At 41.9% G+C, this 21,568-nt stretch overlaps 1 protein-coding gene across 1 annotated transcript in view; it reads right to left on the bottom strand.

Moving 5' to 3' along the window:
• Positions 1 to 21,568, bottom strand: part of LOC109964548 (neuroendocrine convertase 1-like) — a 187,161-nt gene that overhangs the window by 152,285 nt on the left and 13,308 nt on the right. The window contains exon 3 of the mRNA XM_020607920.1: positions 3,451 to 3,543. Coding sequence (XP_020463576.1) covers positions 3,451 to 3,543 — 93 coding nt within the window. The remainder of the gene's footprint in view (positions 1 to 3,450; positions 3,544 to 21,568) is intronic.

Raw genomic sequence — 21,568 nt, 5'->3', positions numbered from 1 at the left:
ATGTGTAAGTACACCAGCAGGGGCCTGTGTGTGTGTATTTCAAAAACTGGCAGGGGGTTAGTATCTCAGACATTCTGTAAAAGGTCATTGTAGAATTCAGTCAGAGACAAGTTGGTGTGCTTGAGAATGAAATTGCAAGCTACAGTATGATAGGACAGTTAAGAAGATGGTCACCAAGGGAAACCTGAGATCTGATGTAAACATGGTACAGCAAGACGAGACAGAAAACACTGAGATGATGTACTGTCTTGTCACACTGTGGCAGTATTTGTGCATGTGTTACGTGTCCATATTCCTTTATGCATGTTTTACGCTGATGCATGAGCCTTGCATTCTGTCTCTTTAGGTTAGAATGTATTGGTACTTGTTAGCTGTGTAAATGCTTGTTATGTGTATTGAGTACTTATCTGTGTGCTGTCTCTGAGTTCTCACACGTTTGTGTTGAGCTGTTTTTCCACAGCCTTGCTAATTATGTCATTAGCAGTGCAACAGCTGATTGTTGCTTTGCTGGCACAGGGCTCCATCAACCAGGATTACATGGTAGCAACACCACCTCCTCCTCCTGTGAGAAGCCATCATGGACCTCCACTCTGTGTGTCTCTCAGCTGTAAACAATATGCTGCTCTCCACACGTGCGCCTCAGAGCCCCATTCCTATGGACTGCTCTTACTGAGCCAGTGTGTGATCTGAGTGACAGCAGCTGCTGGCGATCTCACTGGTATGTGGAGGGTGTTTATTATTCCTTTCTTATTGAACAAAAGCATTTTTTGAACAATAGCTTTCTGTGATGTACGGTATTTTTGAAACTTTACTAAACATTATCATTTGTTTGCTTTGGTTCCACATCATTATCTGCACTGGGCTGACAAAGGCAGGAGCCATTTGTAAAAAATACCTGGTTTTATTTCACTTCTTCTAGATTATATTGCTACAGTACCTTTTTCAGCACAGCATACGTACATCTACTATATCATATAATATGTATTACACCAATCAATTTACATGAAATGTGCCAAAAACGAATAAATGCAAAATCATTTTTGTAAATTTCATATTACTATATGAGCAGCAGAATTTCATATCAACCTGGCCATGCCCAATATCATCTGATATTGGGAGCTAAGCATGGTTGGGTCGGGACCACCAGGGAATACCAGGTACAGTGGCCACACTGAGCCACTGGGGTTGCATGCATTAGTGCACTTTATGTGCCAAGCGCAGATAAGTAAAGTTGTTGTGTCTGGCATTAACATTGTGTGAGGCTTGCCAAGTCTCCGGTGAGGACAGCAAAGTGTCACTGAAACATTTCTTAGTATGTTAGTCTACACTTTATATGGTTTGTCCATCTAGTTTGTATTCTGAGCATGAAATTATTTGCCAATTTTTGACTTTGACATTTTTATAGCAGTGGTTATGGTTACTCTACATTGTAATCATTTTAGTTTTTATTGCTGTGTTTTCTGGACACTACATGGTGGACAAGAAATATTATACAGGGTATTTGCTGTACAATATATGATATTTTAAGATGAAATCAAACAAAAATAAGCTATCTGAAGAGGATCTCAAAAGCAGGTCAGCATAGAACGAATAATTGTGACAGTCCTCTTCTAAGAAGTGATTTTAACTCTGTGGATGGTGATCTGTTTGTTACATTGACATTGGGTTAGAATATCCAAATCACAGCCAGGAAAGGTTTCTGACTTTGTGTCCCTGGCTTCGGAGCAGAATGCAACCAACACATCTCTCCTCATGTTCCAAAGACACAACTTAAACAACTAGATGGATATTTTACCATGTTACTGTACAAGTAATAGCCTACTGTTGTGACCTCAGAAGACAAATTAAGAAGCATTAAATTAACTAAATGGTGAGCTCTATAATGTAACACACCTGCCATGCAATGCAAAGTACATTGTGATGCAGCACAGGCTTGTATACACAAAGGCCTGGTCAGGGGTGGGCGGATAGAGTATAGCTCAGGCTCTGGCAGCTGGTGAGCTACTGTAGCTAACACACTTTAATTGTGTTTGGCAACACATAACCCACCAATAATATGGCTTCCATACAGCTATTACAATATGGGCTGTTTTCAGGCAAAAAAAAAGCAGTGACAGTGATTTTAAAGCTCTTTTCTCTTGGCTGATTATTAAAAAAAAAGAACATAAAACCAAAAATCCTACAAACAGAGCTTAGTAATAAGTTATCTAAAAATACTGTCCAGTGGAGCAATGCCCATAGTTCATTGCTGGGAGCCTTTGTTGCATATCTTTCTCGCTCTCTCTCTCTCTCCCTGTTTCCTGTCTACATCTCTACAGTTAATTTCAATAAAGGCACAAAATGCCCCACAATAATACATATTAAACATATTGTACAGCAATGCAGTGTTTAAGCAGGCAATTGTTCATTATCCCAAAACATTATTTGTGCAATCCATTAAATTTAAGACTCATTATAAAATGTGGAACATTTTAGGGGTGTAAATTTATTTTCACCTACAGTTACAGTGGTGGAAATCTAATTAAAGTTACAGTTTAATGAAATCATGAACCATACATGCAGTTACTGGAGATTGTGCATAAATTACTTCAATTAATCACACGCACACTGATTCAGATGATAAGTCTGAATCAGAAAGTTTGGAATCTTTTTCGCTCTCTTACTTTTTGTTCCATTCTTTCTCTCAATATTGCTTGTGTGTTTTGGTGCATGTGTGTCTGTCCTTCTGTGTGGTCCATTTTGCTTGTGTGTCACTAAGGAGGTAGTGTGTTGGGGAAGGGCCAGAGGTCTGATGCACTCTGGAGAGAGGACAGGACCAAAGCCGCATTTTCAACCCTTGTCCCTCCTCCATCTCCCTGTGCTGTCATGGGATGTCTCCGTGGGTGACTGTTTCCCTGGCAACAAAAGCCCAGTGAGGAGGCTGTATTGTGCGCTCTGTGGGTGATGCAGAACGAACGGCTTGTTGAAGGTGGCTGGGCAGGGGGGCACAAAGTGATTTCAGGTGGAACAGACACACAAGCTTCACAAGCAAGGCAAATAACTTTCAGCTATTACTCATCACATGGTTCTGTTTCTTTTTTCCCCTTCTCACTAATCAACACTAGAGCCTGATTAAAACAGCAACAGCAGCCAAATGAACTTCCATTTGCATATACATGCTGTGTAAAATCAGAACTGATGCCAGAGTGTGAATTCACCTTGACATGGCCGTGTTAAATGTATCAAACAGTCACGTCTAAGTAGCTGAACGCTCTGATTTGCTGTAGTTACAAATCCATTTCCCGCTGTGTTACACAGACAGTATGAATCAGGCCAAAAAAAAAAGCCAACAACAACTCAGTGTAGTATCTTTTGGGACTGTGCCGCTTGATCCACTCTACACGTTCTACTGTCTCAAGGGTGTTTTATTCAGCAGAGTGTTTATTTATTAATACAATTACAAATACTTACCCCAGCTGCAGTTGCAAGTCTGCCCTCAAAGGTGTCTCTGTCAGAGCGCCCCCTGCTGTCTCTCAGAGTGTACAGACCCTCCAGGCTGCCAACCTGTCAGTACAGAAGCAAAATCTGTGGTCAGGTTATGAGACCTCAACTTTCAAGGAAAGCGTTACAGAGCACAACATTTGATGTAAGATTTAATTGGCTGAGTGCCTTATTGAAGGAATCTGCTAAAACACGGTGCCCTTTCCCCAGCAAAAAATAAAAAAATAAAATACTGTGGCAAAAACTGAGAGTATCAGATGCATTATACAAATCATAAACGCATTTCCATCATTACAGAGAAAGTAATACAGGTAGAGTCTGAGGGTCACACTGTCAAACATATGACGTATTCAGCCTTAATCACCCACAGGACCCTTTGTACAACATGATTTCAGCACATCCCTTTGGCCATCTGTCTTGTGTGGGTTTTCTGCTAGAGGTGGGCTGAAATCAAATAGCATACAGTTTATCTAACCTTATCCTGGGCTTTTCATTTCCAAGCCTTATAAACTCAATCGTATTGACCGCCTGGGAGAGTTAGGACTAACTAAGTGAAATCTACTCAGCAGCAATTGTGTGTGAGGCACACGTTATGTCTGTGTGTGTGTGTGTGTGTGTATGTGTGGCTTGCTGATTCTATCTTCCTTCACTTTCATTCTCTCTATTCTCTGTCCCTGAGGTGCATCAGGGCTCAGACTGCCTAGTAAATTGTCCCAAATTGAGTTCCTTCTTGCCGGCAGATACAGGCCACATCCCGACCGTTTAGAGCAAGACAGAGAGAGCGAGAGAGAGAAAACAATCACAGCACACATCACTCGTTTGAAAATGTTCTGTCTAATTTCTCTCTTTGCCTTTCTTGCCTACCCAGCCTCTGCCTTTCTCCCACTTTTTCGCTTCTCTGCTGATATCCCTGCTGCCTCTCTTTATTCTCTCGGCACATTATTCTTCTGCTTCTTCCTTTTCATATCATTCCCTGCGTAGCTTTCCTTGTCTCTGTCTGCATGACAGGTATACATCAACCTTTCCTTGCTAAGCTTGGCTTTCTCTTGCCTTTGATAAGTCTCTAACCCTGTGCTTGTTCTCATTCCCAAAATCCCTGTTACATTTTGCCATCTCTCCTACCAATAGCATTTCTCTTCCCTCTCAGTGTGCCCTTTTCTCACTTCTGTTTCTATCACTACTGTTCATCCCTCCTGTGCTCTTTCATCCCACCCTGCATGGTTGGCTGTACCCGGTGACATAGTACCCATCAGCACAGACCTCCTGGGTGGAGGAGTCTCACTCTGACAATAATCACACAGTAAGTTTATAACTCTGGCAGCCCAGCTGAGCTGAGCTGAACTGAACTGAGCACACTCCCCTGACGCTGGCACACTCCATTTAACTCAGCAGGTGGGCTGCAGGCTGGCTGGGCCAGGGATGAAGAATGAGACAGGGATGGGAATGACAGTGGGTTTTTGGGGATTGGAGGTACTGGGGGGCTGGTGATGGAGCAGTGACTGGAGACATACTGAAATGGGATGAGGAAGAATGGCTGCATCTGAAGCTGGTGCTGCAGGGGATGAAGAGGTGTACATTTCTGGGCTTTTGGGTTTGGCCAGAAAGTCGTTTTTTAAAAGAAGATGCTCATGTCACCATCCCTGCGTGGAGTAATAACCCCTCTCTATGTTCCCTGCTAGCTTTCTGTAAAATCCTTTTAGGGTGTTTATTTTTATACTGACAGCAGGGTGGGAGAAACTGTAAAAGCTACTATAAAATCAGCATTCCCTACTACCTAACTAACAAACTAAATAGCCTTAATCTTTGGTGGCATCAGTATAAATACATGAAAAGGTAAGCTTAAAAAAACTTTTCATTTTCTAGTAGTTCCTATCATTCTCAGCCCCAACGCCTGTTGTTGTAAAGGGCTATTTCTACAGTACAAAGTAATTGCAATGAGTAAACAGGATATTATTTCAGGAAAGACATACTACATCTTCCACTGTAACTATCCATTGTACTGGTTTTAGCAGCAAAACTTTCAAAGGCATATCATAAAACCTGTGTATGGCTAGACACCACTAAAGCTAAACAAGACAGGAAGCTTAGCTGTAATTTTTTTTTAAATTAATTAATTCCAAGCATGTAATAAAACAGAGAGAAAAATAAAACAGAGAAAAATAAAAATAAAAAAAATAAAAAATCAACATGTAACACAAAACAACCGAACCAATTACCATATACAACCAAAGATAGAAATTTATCTTGATGATGCTTAGTCATTACATGCTTTCAAGGGAGTAGAAAGAAGTAATACTTATCTAGTTCTACCCCTGGTAATCCAAACTATAACTGACACAACCCAAGTATTTAACTAAACAACTACACTCGTTAAATTCCCGCAACCACCAAATTACTACATTCCTTCTAACCACAAATCACATTTACATAATTAGAAAACAAATTATAAACAATAAATTATTCATATCCCACCCATAAATACACCGATAATATCTTAATAAAATCATTACACTTCCTGTATCCAATACCCAGCTATGCAGGCCTTTTTATATTTATTCTTAAATTGTTTTACACTTGTACATTGTTTTAAATCATCACCCAATCTATTCCATAATTTTACCCCACTCACAGATATACAAAAACTTTTCCTAGTTGTGCGTATGGCCTGAGTTATTTAAGTGGGGTGGCCCCTCAATCCATAACCACCCTCTCGATCACCAAACAGACCCCGAATACCACTTGGCACCAAATTATATCTGACTTTATACATAAATACAGCAGATTTGTATTTTACTAAATCAAAACATTTTAAAAATCCTGAATGTACAAATGATGAATTCGTATGATCCCTATAACCAAGTCCATGAACAATTCTAATGGCCCTTTTCTGTAGTTTAAATAATGAGCATAATGCGCTTTTGTATGTATTTCCCCAACACTCAACACAGTAGTCCAAATAAGGTACAAACATAGAACAGTAAAGAGTATGGAGTGACTTCTGATCCACAATATTTTTAACTCTTGCCAATATAGATATACTTTTAGCCAATTTATTATGTATATATTTAATATGAGGTTTCCAACAGATTTTATCATCAATATTTATGCCTAGAAATTTTGTTTCGTAAACTCTTTCTATATTGGCATCCCCCACCCTTACTTGAATCTGACGATTTAATCTTCCATATCCAAACAGCATGAATTTTGTTTTGTCCAGATTTAGTGATAACTTATTCCTGTCACACCATTTCTTCACCTTGTCCAATTCCACAGTAATCAGACCCAAAAGTTGCTGTAGGTCTTCCCCAGAGGCCCATATAGTAGTATCATCAGCAAATAGTACAAAGTTCAATAATTCAGAAACATTGCATATATCGTTAATATACAGTATGAAAAGTTTAGGACCCAAAACTGACCCCTGTGGGACTCCACATACTATATCCAGAAAATCTGATTGGTGCTCGCCCAGACTTACAAATTGCCGTCTGTTAGTCAAATAACTTTTTATCAGTTTTTCTAAGATTTTAGAGAATTGCGATAATAAAGAAATAGGTCTATAATTTGTAATATTATGTCTATCTCCAGATTTATAAAGCGGAATAACCTTTGCTATTTTCATACTATTAGGAAATTTTCCTGATTGAAAGGACAAATTAAAGATATAAGTTAGTGGTTTAGAACAACCATCAATTACCGATTTAATAATAGTCATGTTTATTCCATCACTGTCAGTCGATGTCTTATTATCACATTTATGAATTATATGTCTAACCTCCATTTCTTCTATTGGTTTAAGGAACATAGAATGCTGATTTTTTTCAATAAAATTAGCAATAGTGCCATAGGACACATCATTGTCACAAATATTCTTTGCTAATTCAGGCCCAGCATTAACAAAGAAGTCATTGAATTTATTTACTATATCCTCCATTTTATTAACCATCTTATCACCATCCAAAAAATAGTGAGGATAATTCTCCTTACCATGATTATTTCTGATGACCCTATTTAATATATTCCAAATATCTCTCATATTATTTTTATTATTGTCTAATAATTTTAAAAATACATGTACCCACAGTCAAACAATAGCCATACATGAAAATTTATGAGCAATTTCAAACCAACCACAACAAACACAAACACACAACACTCACACATCCTACATTGTAAGACCGAATAGTAAAAGTCTGTTAACTCAGAAATTCAAATAGCTATTGGGCCACAATGTTTTTGTGTCATTTCTACAAATTTGTAATTTCAAGTTTACACTTCTCATCTACTTTAAGTGGTATTTGTAATTTAAATATTTTAAATGAACCAGAGTGTGAGGTCACGTACGTAACTGCTCATTAACTGTCACCACACCATGTTTGTTCTGCTGGCATGGCCAGGAGAAATTTGTAGAAGACGTTTGTAGCTTGTAAACCACATGGTTATAATTCAAAGTTAAGACAGAAAAGATGTTTTTTCTTTCACAAATTCGTTTTGGGATTTTCAATGAGGATTTCTGAGCTGAAACCTGCTGTGATGTGTAGTAGTTTTCTCAACCTGATCGGCTAACTTTCTTCACCATGCTGACTGTATTGACCACCGTTATATTGATTTTCTCTTTGTGCACACTCATTTGGTGAGTTAACATAACAATTTATTACAATATTTTAATGTCTTTTGTTATAATGTTCTCCATCGAATGGATTTAGTGTCTGTCTCAGCAGTTTTACATATTTTATGCATATAAAAAGTGAGTTCTGAGCTAATTTATTCAGCCATTAAACATGAAAAGCAATTGAAAAGTGGGAGCCAGTGCATATAACGATGGTTACATACAGTAATCCAAGCTTCTATGAGTATAGGTGAGCAATCTAAGAGCTGTTGCTCTTGGGTTTATCCCTCGCGCACATGCAGTCCTGAAGCGGTTTCTTTAGCACCCTGTGCCCTGCACTGGACTGACCCCACCCAGGTCTGCTGTGGCCGTATAAAAGCCTGCATTACCTGAGCTCTACTCCCTATGCCAGCACTTTCACTTTAGCTGGCAGGGTTGGAGACAGCAGGGCTGCCAGTTTAGAGGGTTACGCATATACTCATAGAAGCTTGGGTTACTGTATGTAACCACCATTCTATTTCGTATAGTCTTCGCTCTGTAAGAGCTGTCGCTATTGGGATAAAAGTGCAGCTGGATGTAGTCAATGCTCCTTTGGCTCACCGCCACTCAAGAGCATTATAAACAACATCGCAGCTTGTCTTCATATCCCGCAATAGCAGCCCAAGTACAACACCCCCTCTCCTGCAACAGGCCTTGTCTGAGAAGCAGGTGCAATCATGCCCCAAATAGAACCTGACTGCCACTGTGAGAAAGGCAGGGATGGCTGTTATGCGTCATAACAGTCCCCGCTCGAGCGGGGTAGACAGAGGAGGATAAGTGCAGGGAAGGGCACACAGCGAGTGTGTGTGCCTGGTGTCAATGTACTAAAAACGGCTTGAGTTGTGAGAGCAGGCCGACATTAGTTATGCATGGTAACAATCAGATGCTCGAGAACAAAAACCAACAAACGAAAAGTGATGCTGGTAGCCAGCCATGTTTCAGAAGGCAGGGCCGGTAGCAGTTAACAGAAGTGCCGGAAGGGACGCACAGAGAGACTGTGTGCGCACAGTAAGGACACACACACAGCAATAGCTTTGTGTTGACAGAACAGTCAGACAATAGTTGCATTAGGTAACAGCCAGATGTCCAAGCGAATAAGGCCAGGCTAATGCAGCTGCCACATGCAGCATCATTGCCTGATGGCATGAGTGCACTCACCCATTGGGGGTAGCCTCCCGATCCCGCAGAACACTCAGTACTGAATGAGTAAGTGAAAATTCGGATGTGTTCCAAAGATAGAAGCGAGTAAAAGAACACGGGGAGGCCCAGGAGGCTGCTGTGCAAATGTCCTCCACTGCCATCCCCTTGAAGAGTGCTGTGGAGGAGGACATGGCCCTCGTGGAGTGAGTTCTGATGCCAGATGGGGGATCCCTCCCAGCTGACACTGTATGCCTGTATGATGGCCTCACACAACCAGTGAGACAGCCACTGCTTAGTCAAGGGCTTACCCAGCGAGTGCTCCCTGTAGTGCATGAACAGCTGCTGTGTTTGTCTGATAGCTGCCGTGTGGGCCACATAATGGGACAGTGCGTGCACAGGACAGAGGGCATGGAGCTGGTGGAAGAAGGCCACTGTCCAGGGAGATGACTCTGGATCTCAGGACAGATGAGCTGCCATCTTCGCAGATAGAGAGGCATGATGGTGAGACCGAAAGCAGGCAGAGCTCACCCACTTGTTTACCCAATGTCAGGGCTAAGAGGAGTGCTGCTTTCAGCGAAAGGTGTTTGAAAGAGGTCTGTGTTATGAGTTCAAAGGGGGGTCCCACAAGTGCGTGTAAAACCAGGGGCAGATTCCAATGGGGTGTCACTGAACAGACCACAGGCTGCTGTCTGACCATACCCCTCAGGAAGCGTTTCACCAGTGGGTGCGCAAACACAGATCTCACACCAAAACCCTCATGGCAGGACGAAATTGTCACAGCATAAGCTTCCACACTAGACAGAGTCAGGTTTCTGCCTACCAGGGTCCTGAATCGTGCATCCCTGTGCCATGGGAGCTGCCACAGCTCACCTGACAGCAGCTGCAGCAGTGTTGGAAACCACGCTGCACCAGTGTGCTCTGCGGCTATCAGGATGACGGCAGCTTGTCCTGTATGCGCGAGAGGAGATGCTGGATCACTGGGACAGGAGGAAAGGTGTAAAGGAGACCTCTGGGCCAAGAATGATGAGGAAAGGCATCCACCACTAGCGGAGGCTCATCCCGGGCACTCAGCCTTCCAGAGAACTGCAAACAGGTCTGCCACTGCTCGCACGAACCTGTCCCACGGCGCTTGTATGAGGCATGGATTCAGTTTCCACTCGCTTTGATGAGGCCCACCTTGTGACATTAAAACAAACCACAAACACAACAGCCGCAGACGGCCAGCCACATACACCGGTGCCACATGAGGTGCATGTTAGTGGTCCCCCCCTCTGTCCAATCAGACCTAGCGTACTGGAAGACCCCCAGCATCATGACAATGGGGGTTCCCCTCGGCAGAGTCACATCACACATATTGGTGTTCACAGACATGTCTTGCTTGGGTGGGGAGGCATATGCCCTGTCGCAGGTTACGGGGGGGAAATGGTATCAGACCCCATTCCCCCACATGAACTGTCTAGAGCTGGCCATGGTGCTGAAGAATTTTGCACTGATACTGAGGAAGAAACATGTGGCGGTGCAGTCGGACAACACAAGAGCCGTCACATATGTCAACTGGCAAGACAGTATTTGCTCTGCCTGCTTGCTAGAAATAGCACAGAGTTTCCTACTTGGGCCCACCAGAACCTGCGCTCTATCAGAGCCTACACATTCTGGGTGAGCAGAACCGCACCACAGATTTAATGATCTTTTGTTGACTGTGGATGAAGGAAGGGTAGGGTAGAACTTTATTGGTCCCACAGTGGGGGAATTCCAGTGTCCCTGCAGCAGTAAGGGACAAAAACAACAGAGAGCAAGCAACAAGACACCATAAGAACAGATACCACACACCAATCTTGATAGACAAATCCAGAAAGCACGGAAAAAAAAAACACAAAAGAGAAGAGAGCTACTGGAACGCGCTGCCGCTCCGTGCGGCATGTCTTAAAAAACACATTGAGAATACCCAAAAAACAAGACAGTACAAGCATTTCAAAAACAGCAAACACCACAAGGATCTCTTAAAAACAAATCAAGAATCTTAAAAACAATTCGAGAATACCCAAAAAAAGACAGTACAAGCATTTTAGAGAAAGTCAGGAACAGATACCGCTCTCACTCAAATCACAGACAGGGCAGTCTGTGGTCAGAGGGGGAGGGGTGGAAGTGTACGCATTCCTAGCATTAGCATACGGTATGGTCCAGAGTTTTATTGTTCTTTGTGTAGGAGGGTGGCAGAGAGGGGGAGGGAGGCATGGCATGGTCTGGGTCCCCAAGATAAGGATTAGGGCCTGCGGGTGCTGTGTCCGCTGAGACACCATGCACCTGCATGCAGTGGCAGAGCCAGCCCGGGGATCAGTGGAGAACCAGAGCAAACAGTCGGTGCCGCAACACAAGGGTCCCCCCGAGGCAGATTCGAAAGCTTGCAAAAAAGTACAAAACACGATGTAAATGCAATAAAAGTAGCATCCCTGGTAGCCCAGCTCCACAAGCGTTGGAGTACTATATACTGTATATAAGTATACTTTTAAAGCAGTTCCACCGCTATTTTGATTCTCTTAGACCTGTTGTATTCCGGTTCCTGGTACCACGTTAAATCTGAGAGACGAGGCAGTCCAAGTAGCTTCAAAACAGTGCTGGTTTATTCCATGAACACAGGTAAAAATTAACATTACACGCTCAGGTATCTTGCACCTCCAACATGCACGCAGGCAGCTGAAGGATGAAAGACCCCGAACCCAACATTATATCGCTTTGGGCTAACCCCATTCTACACAGGAACGTCAAACCATGACGTCTCCCGGTGCCAGCTTTGCAGCTGACCAGAGTCCGTTGATTGTGTGGTGCGAGAAAACGGTTTTTACACAGTTACAGGCTTTTCTAGAGGAAAATGGATATTGGAAAAGTTCCAGTCTGGTTTTAAGATGCACCATAGTACCAAATCAGCGCTGTTGTGGGTATGTAATGATCTTTTGTTGACTGTGGATGAAGGAAATACTGCTATTTTGATTTTCTTAGACCTTTCAGCTGCTTTTGACACAGTGGACCATTGTATTTTGTTGTCTCATCTGCAGGACTCCATGGTGTTGTTCTTAAATGGTTTGAATCATATTTGTCTGATAGGAGTTTTTCTGTACACATTGATGAGTTCTCTTCTTCTGTTGTTCCTCTGAACTGTGGTGTTCCTCAAGGATCCATCCTTGGGCCAGTCCTCTTTTCTTTGTATCTGCTCCCCCTAGGATCGATTTTTATGAAATATGGGTTGTCTTTTCACTGTTATGCAGATGATATTCAAATTTATCTGCCATTGAATGTCAAGAAGAGCAACTCATTGCAGACCTTGATGAGGGACATTAAGGCATGGTTATCACATAATTTCTTACATATTAATGAAAGTAAGAATGTGTTTTAATTGGTATCTCTGGTGTCTGGTGTCACTAATTCTGATATTCCTAGCTATTTGGCCCCCTACCTGAGGCCTCATGTGAGGAATCTTGGGGTAGTATTTGATGGTGCTCTTAAGCTGGATGAACAGATAAAATTTGTGGTCAAAGCCAGCTTTTTTCATCTGAAACGTCTGGCTAAGATTAAACTTTCTTTCTTTCTGTTAGTGATTCTGAAAAGGCAATTCATGCCTTTATTAGCTCTAGACTTGATTATTGTAATGCACTGTATATTGGCATTTCTCAAGCCTTATTTCCCGGCTCCAGTTGGTCCAAAATGCAGCAGCTCGTCTTTTGACTAATACCCGGCATCATGAGCATATAACTCCAGTTCTTGCCTCAGTCCATTGGCTTCCTGTTCATTTTAGGATTGATTTTAAATTGTTGATGTTTGCCTATAAGGCTGTACATGGTTTAACACATTCTTATATCTCTGAGCTTGTGCATTTTTATGCTCCTGAAAGGACACTTAGGTCTTCAAACCAGTTGTTGCTGAAAGTACCAAAGTCCAGACGGAAACATTGCGGAGACCGAGCTTTTTCAGTTCGGGCTCCTATACTGTGGAATGGTCTGCCACGAGATATTAGATCTGCTCTGAACCTGACTGTTTTTAAATCACTTCTCAAAACGCATTTGCATTCACTGGCTTTTAACAATGTTACTGATTGATATATTTGTTTTGATTATGCATTTTTGCTGTTATTTTATTGTGTAGATGTTTTATCTGGTTTTATTTGAGTTGTGAGAGCAGGCCGACATACAGCTAGTGGTCCCTCTCAGTCTCCTGAGAGGGACCACTACATGACTGGCTGACATTGTGCCCAGTAAGCACATCACAGACAGGGCCATCACCATTGTGCGGGGAACGATGAGCTGCAGGAGGGATGGAAGCGCCTCCTGCCTGGCAGATGACAGTTTCAACCTCATGCTGAGGGAGTCCAGATAAATTATTGTCTGACATGACAGCAGCAAAATCTTTTTCCAGTTCACTACAAACCCCAGCTGGGTCAGGTGTTGGACCAACTCTGCCATGTGAGATGCAGCCTGCTGTCTGGAGGGCCCCATCAGAATCAGTTTGTCCAGTAAAAGGACTCTGATTCTCTTTCTGCACAATGGTTCCAGCACCGTCTCCATGCACTTCGAAAATGTGTGCGGGGCCAGAGAATAACCGAAAGGCAGGTGGTTGTATTGGAACCATGCAGCTTGGAAAGAGAAGTGCAGGAATTTCCTGTGTTTGGGGACAGGCACATGAAAGTACGTATCTTTAGGTTGATGGATGTGAATCAGCCACCCAGACGTACACACTCCAACACCTGCTTTATGGTGAGCATGTAAAATGATCTCTTCACTATGTATTTGTTGAAGGGGGACAGGTTGAGGATGGGCCTCATTTCACCCGACTTCTTGGGGACCAGGAAGTAGCGCAAATAGAAGGCCTCGTACTCCTGACCAGGCGGAACCAAGGAGATTGATTTTTTGTACAATGAAATTCTTACTTCAACGTCCACATGAATGCCACCTAATACAAGTGAAATATAAAGTAGATGAGCAATAACACAAATCTAAATAGGCAGTAAAATCATAAATCTAAGGCACTTTAAAGCAGCAAGTGAAGGAAGCAAATGAAAATACAACAAGAACACAATATAATGCAGAAAGAATATATGCTACATGGGAGCCGTGGAGTGTAAATAGTCAGGAGTGAGTGTGCAATTGTGCATGTGCAAAATGAGTATGTAAACAGTACAGATGGAATTACATGAGGCAGATCCTGAGTCAGCTGTTTAGGAGTCTGATGGCAGAGGGAAAGAAAGAGTTTTTCAGTCTAGAGGTCCTGCATTTCACACTTCTGAGCCTCCAACCGGAGGGCAGGGGTATGAACAGTCCATGCTGGGGGTGGGTGGGTGGGGTCCTTGAGGATGGAGGCAGCTTTCCTACGCACCCTGCAGTGGTAAATGCTCTGCAGAGAGGGCAGTGGAGTCCTGGTGATTTTCTCTGCAGACTTTACCACTCTCTGCAGGCGTTTGCAGTCCATAGCAGTAGTGCTGCCATACCCGACAGTGATGCAGCTGGTCAAGATCTGTTGGGCCGGTAGGCATACTGCAGGGGGTCCAGGGTGTCCGGTATACTGCTCTGAATGCGGGCCAGCACCACTCTCTCAAAACACTTCATGATAATTGGGGTGAGTGCCACCGGCCTGTAGTCATTCAGGCAGGTGACTGGGCTCTTCTTGGGAAGGGGGACGATGGTTGTGGTCTTAAAGCAGGTGAGAACAATGCTCTGGCTGAGGGAGAGGTTGAAGATGGTGCTGAGAACATCAGCCAGCTCGCTGGCACATGCCCTGAGAGCCCTACCAAGGATGTTGTCCGGTCCTGCCGCTTTGCGGGGGTTGATCTTCCTCAGGACTGTGCGTACCTGGCCTGGTGAGACAGTTAGTGGAGGTAAGGTGGGGGGTTGGGTGGTCTTGGTGTGTGTGTACCTCCTCTCTGTGTTGTGGCTGGAGGTCTCAAAGCGGGTGTAGAAGGTGTTGAGGTCATCCAGCAGGCTGTCTGTGGAGCTGATGATGCAAGCACGCAGCATGTGGCGCACCTGACATCCAGGGCTTCTGGTTGGGAAACCTCCTGACTTGTATCGTGGGCACAATGTTGTCAGTACAGGTACTAATGTACCCGGTCACATACTCAGCATAATCCTGTACGCTGACAGAAAAGTCCTCCACGGTGGCTGCATCTTTAAACACATCCCAGTCTGTCTGGGTGAAACAGTCCTGCAGGGTGCCTTCAGCCTCTGGGGTCCAGAGTTTAAATTGTTTGGTGACAGGGTTTGTTTGTTTGTTTCAGTCTTTGCCTGTAAGCTGGATACAGGAACAAAGAAATGTGGTCCGAGCGTCAGAGGAGGGGGTGGAGTGCACCCCTGTATGCACCCCGTATATTACTGTAAACATGATCCAGAGTGTTCTTGCCCCAGGTGGGAATGTTCACAGGTTGGTAATATTTGGGAAGTACAGAAGTAAATTGCACTGGTTAAAGTCACCTGCAGCAATAAATATAGCGTCGGGGTGCGCTGTCTCTATCATGCTGATGACGTCATGGAGTTTGCTGAGAGCCGTTGAGGGATTAACTCTTTGGCTAACATACACAGCAGCCAGAAACACAGCACTATGCTCTCTTGCTAGATAATAGGGCAGGCATTTCAGCAATAAAAAATCTACTTCTGGTGAACAGTGCTTATGAACAATCCGTACATCTCCACACCACGAGTTATTGATGAACACACACACACCGCCTCCTTTTACCTTCCCTGAAGCAGCAGTGAAATCTCCCTGATGTATAGAGTGGGTCTCTAGCTGAATCGCGGAGTCTGGAACTCTGTCAGAAAGCCAAGTCTCGATGAGAATTAGAGCACAGCATTCTCTTATTTCTCGTTGTGTTGTAATCCTAGCCCTTAGCTTGTACAATTTGTTTTCCAGATACTGTACGCTAGCTAGGAAGAGGCTGGGTAGTGGTGGTCGGGTACCGCAAGCTTTTAGCCTAGCATGGAGCCCTCCTCTCTTGCCCCGTCTGCATCTCCGTCTGCGGAACGCTGTCCTGGGGTCAGCCTGCTCACTCGTGCTTGGTGCTTCAGGGCTTTCCTTGGGGTGATGGTGGTTGTTGTTGTTGTTGCGGGAGCAAACAATGACTTGTAGCTCTGGTGGTATGAAACCAGTAAATTCCCAGTGGCTGTGTGAGTTGGCGATATCCAGCAATGCCTGTCTGTTGTATGTTAGCAGTGTATGACATTTGTGCAGTGCAGAAAGAGTAAAAAACACACAAAAAAGAAGATTACGAGGAAAAAGCCGGCATTCGAGAGAAGAATGCGAAAACACGTCTGCCTGGGGGGCGCCATGATGTAGCATATGAGATAGTTTAGGAGTTACAGGCTCTCTGTTCCTGTCTTCAGGTGGTGGACTCTGATGAACCAGACATCGGTGACATTCCAGTTGGGCTCCTGTCACTCAGTATTAATCTTCAACTTAAAGTTAGATAGTGTTACAGGTCAACTTGAGGAATTATTGTTTGAACTGGATGTGGCAAATGCTTTGCCATACTGTTTATATCGCAGTAGCCATTTCTTTGGTTCTTTGGTATTGTAGTTATATTAGGTCATTATGGGCAGTGTAATAAATCAATATACAGAAATATTTATGGCAATATTGATTTTTACATGATTTTAATGTTTAGTGATTATCATGACTTACAAATTTCCACCTCAGGTGTCATGTGCCTTGTCTTTGTAAGGTATTTAATTTGCTGAATTAATCAAACAGACCATCTGGTTATTTCATCCATAAAGAGTTTCTTCATTGATTTTCCATTGATTGCTGCATTTAATAGGCCATTAGCTGCCGTGTGGTAAATAAATGAGCAGAATAGTGAAGGCATATACACTGGATTTTTGTTTTTTGTGCCTAGTTAAGTTTGTGACTTATCATATGTGAAAAAAAATCATCATGATAAATATAATGAGAAATGGGGATTGTATTTATACATTCAACTTCTGGAAGTGACAGTTTACAAAACTCTTCAGGCCATTTCCCAAGGCATTGTTGCACTGTTTCACTGTTGTTGAAGAATGTATTTCCATTAGCCAAACTGTATTTATTGTTGATGTTTGGTTAAAGTTATGGTTACTTAATAAATGAGAAACATGCATTTGAACTGTGTGTTAACCTGTATTTTAATGTATAGTCCAGTGTGTGTATTTAGGGATCTTGAGTTAAAGCTACTTAACATAATTTATGTAATCAGTTTCAACAAAGAATTTAATTTCACTAATATGCAATTTTAAGTCAAAGGTAAGCAAAGTTTTCAATTACGAGAGAGTGTGTACAGCTTCATGAAACTTAAAAACTTTAAGATAACATTAAAGAATTGCTTATTGAGAAATAAAATAGTTTGTTATAGGTTATAGAAATATTTAAGTTAGCTATACTGAAATTTGAAAAAAGAAAATACCTAGTCCAAAGTATTTCTTTAACTTAAATTTGTAAGTTAGTGACGTTTAAAAATACCTATTAGCATGTACATAATAAAAATGCTTTCCTTAGCTTAAAAATTGACATTTGTTGCAATTAAAAATTTCTATGTTCAAAAAATATTTTGAGCCAAATTAACTTATTGGGTTTTACAGTGTAGTGCCCTGCCAGAGATGGTTCACAGCAAAACAATATGAGGCCAATCAGGCGACCATTGGTATGGCTCTCCCCCTGCTAATGAAGGCACTTTGAAAAGGTAATCTAATTCACCAGCAGCAATTAAGGCTGGGAGCGCCTTGTCACTATCAATTATCTGCTCCTTCATTCATGTTCTCCAGAGCGGACGCTGAGCCTGCCTGACACGCAGTGCTGTCGGACAAATCAACCCCATCAACCAGCCAGCCACTGAGAACACCAATCATGGGAGTGTTCAAACACGCACACACAGAAGGATACATACTGTACGCTTGAATCATTGCAGCTTGGCATGAACTGGGATGTCCTGACTGACTACTCTCTGCTTGGAGGATCAATAACCTATAAATAGTACATACTAAACCCTACACACTGATGCAGATGTAACATCCATCAAATATAGATTAATTTTGGTTTTGATTTGTTTTGCGTTGTTTTCTTTTTAATAACGTACAGCTATTTTCATCTTAATAGCCAACATGCAACCACAGAAGTTTATAAAAAGTCTAAACCCCAAATTTGAACCAAAATTTAGAGCCTTCATGTCTTATGGCCAATGCTCATGATAAAGTACTGAGACACAGCACTTTTACCGCAATCCACGTGTCGAAGTGTCCTTGGGCAAGTCACTGAACCCCCCAGTTACCCCCAATGGTTAGAGCCGTTGGTTGAGATAGCTGCCATCGGTTCTGTACCGGAAACAAATTCCTTGTGTGTAACATACTTGGCCAATAAAGGTGATTATCCTTATCCTATAATCTTAATTATGGCGGCACAGTGTTGCAGTGGTTAGCACTGCTGTCTCAAAGCAAAAATGTTCTGCGTTCAAAGCAGATGACAAGGCCTTTCTGTGTGGAGGTTTCATGTTCTCCTCGTGCCTGCATGGCTTTTCTCCAAATACTTTCTCCAAATACTTTCTTTCATATGAAATCAGTGCTTCGTCAACATCTTGATTATTAGTGGTTCAAATACAATTATGAAAGTTCAGAGGAATGCTTTTTCCAAAGCATGAAATGAAGACTGAACCTGTGACACTGATAGAGTATGTATGGAGGCACGGAACCATGACCTGTTGTCCTCTGTTGGAGGACAACTCCGCACTTTAACTAAATCTTCAGACTCCAGACAGAGACATAAGCTGACAGAGGGGACTATTCAAAATGTTCTCATCAGGCCCTTGATTGCTCAGCTGAACCTCACCAACACATAACCTTGGCCCAAAGCATTGATGAAGAGGGGATTAGCATGACTGTACTGGTGCTGTAAGAAGAGTGCTGCTAAGAAAAATATCTGGCACTGTGTTGCTGCAGGAAATCAAAAATCATGGGTACTGACAGACATTTATGATATGTGAAAATCTATTTGATGTCATTTAAAGTAGAAAAGATTCAATAAAAATGAAAAGATTATCACAGTAAAATGTAAATCCAAGTATCCAACTAATCCAACTATCATTACCAACTGATGAATTTCATCTTACCTGAAATAAATCAATAGACTAGATCTGGATTATGAATTGGTCATATTGTGTATATTAAGGATAGCAAGTTATAGAGTTAAAGACAATGGAAGAAGAGATGCTGCTGTGCTCAATTTTGGATTTAACAAAAGACTGGATTATCAAATAACATGCTCTCATACAAGCAATGGCAGCTTATTTATAGTGTAACTAGATTTCTCCAACTGATGAATGGAGTAAAGAAAACAATAGCCCTGCCAGAGACAGGGTGCTGAAGACTTCCTAGAATATACAGATGCCACTGCCACAAGAAAAACTGAAAAAAAAAAATAGAATAAAATTAGCAGTGAGAGTCACTGCCTTTTGAAATAATTCAGATCAGGCACATTTCCAGATGTTTGTCTAAGTTCATGTGTAAGATTAACTGTAAAAGAAGCTGTAGAAAACAGGAATTGTCAATCTACCTGCCCTCTGTTAAAAACTGCACTTCAGCACACTGCAAAAACACAGTTGCTGACCAGCAACAGCCATGCATTTACAGTAAAATGGTCTTATACTTGTGTAGTGCTTTTCTAGCACACTCAAAATGCTTTCACAGTACTTGGCCATTCACACACCAGTGTCATCACTGGGAGCAACTGGGGGTTCAGTGTTTAGCTCAAGGACAATTTGACATGTTGACTGGACAAGCCAGGAATCGAACCGCTAATCCTCTGGTTAGGAGACAACCCGCTCCAATTCCTAAGCCACAGCCACCCCCAGCCTTCTGTATTTATGATCCAAAAAATATTGCAAACGGACAATGTACTAATAAAATTAACAACTCTCTCAAAGACCTGTATGTCTTTGGACTGTAGGTAAAACCTTACAGACATGCACATTCCACACAGGAAGTGTCCAGCAGTCACTGCATTCAAATGCAGGATATTTGTGCTGCTAAAAGGCAGTCTCATTGAATATGCAGTACACAGGAGACTATGATAGAGAAACAAAAATTCTACAATTATGAATTCCCTTTGGATCAGCTACAGAACTGACTACAACTGCTGAGATGAGCAATTAATGAGGCACCCATAAGGAGTAAATATTGGACTTGAGCATTTTGGAACCCAACCAAAAATCACTTGCAATTATGTGAGTTGGAAAGCAAGGTAAAAGAAATAATTCAATTTAGAAAATAAAAAGATTTTTTATTATTTTTATATATTGTTATTATATTTTATGTTAGAATCTACCTGAGGAACAAGTGCAGCTACAGAACAAAACTCTGTGGTACTGTACACTGTTCACTTGGCTGAATACTGTGTTGACTGGGACATCAGAAGAGCAGATCTTCCATTAGATTCAGGATATAAACCAGTTACAAAGCTGTATGTGGAGAGCAACTGAAGGCTCAGTTGCTCTCCACATACAGCTTCACAACTACTCTGCTGGTTTCTCTTTCAGCTGCAACAAAGGACACTAAAAACTCAGCATTGCCCAAATTGTTTTTCCAGTGATATTAATCATAACTTGAATGTGTTGATTTTTATTTAACTGCAAAAGCACAAGAGTCTAATACTGAAAAATTTTGGTTGCTAAAAACTATTTTTAAACTACAGCTGCAGTATGAGGCAGTATTTTTGTTATATTCAGTGTCAATGATTTCTCCAGATTTAGTATTAACAACACAGTGTTATTACATATTTACCTCATGTGTGTATTTTGTTTTGATTTTCACCTGTTTTTCATTTTGATGTCTATAGATAACAAATGCTCCCTCTTCAAGTGTCGAATCAGATTATCTCACTGCACAGCTTATGACTGAGAGGCGCAAGGATCAAAATTCAAAACAACTCACTTGACAAAGAAGAAGATTTAAGACATGGAGGAACACAGAAGCAAAACAAGAGCCACAGTCATTATCATACCAATTCTGTCTTTTGTTCCTTAATGCCTGTTTATTTCATATTTTGATTCTGTGTGTGTTTATACTCTTTAATTTGCTGTTATTTTTTTGATGACAGGTTTTGAAACTTTGATGATTTTTTTTAGCTCCCTTTACCTTTTGTTGATGGTAAAACTGTGCACCTCTACCTCAAAAATTACCTAACAATAATCTATGTTTAATACAATGAAGCATTTAGTGTCAGGAAGCGGCTGCTGGAGGACCGGCCGTGACGGTGGCTGAAGGACCGGCTGCTGGAGGACCGGCCGGGACGGTGGCTGAAGGA

This window comes from Monopterus albus, unplaced genomic scaffold, assembly GCF_001952655.1.
Source record: "Monopterus albus unplaced genomic scaffold, M_albus_1.0 scaffold90.1, whole genome shotgun sequence".
NCBI classification, from domain to species: Eukaryota; Metazoa; Chordata; class Actinopteri; order Synbranchiformes; family Synbranchidae; genus Monopterus; species Monopterus albus.
This window is presented reverse-complemented; position numbering and strand designations above follow the sequence as displayed.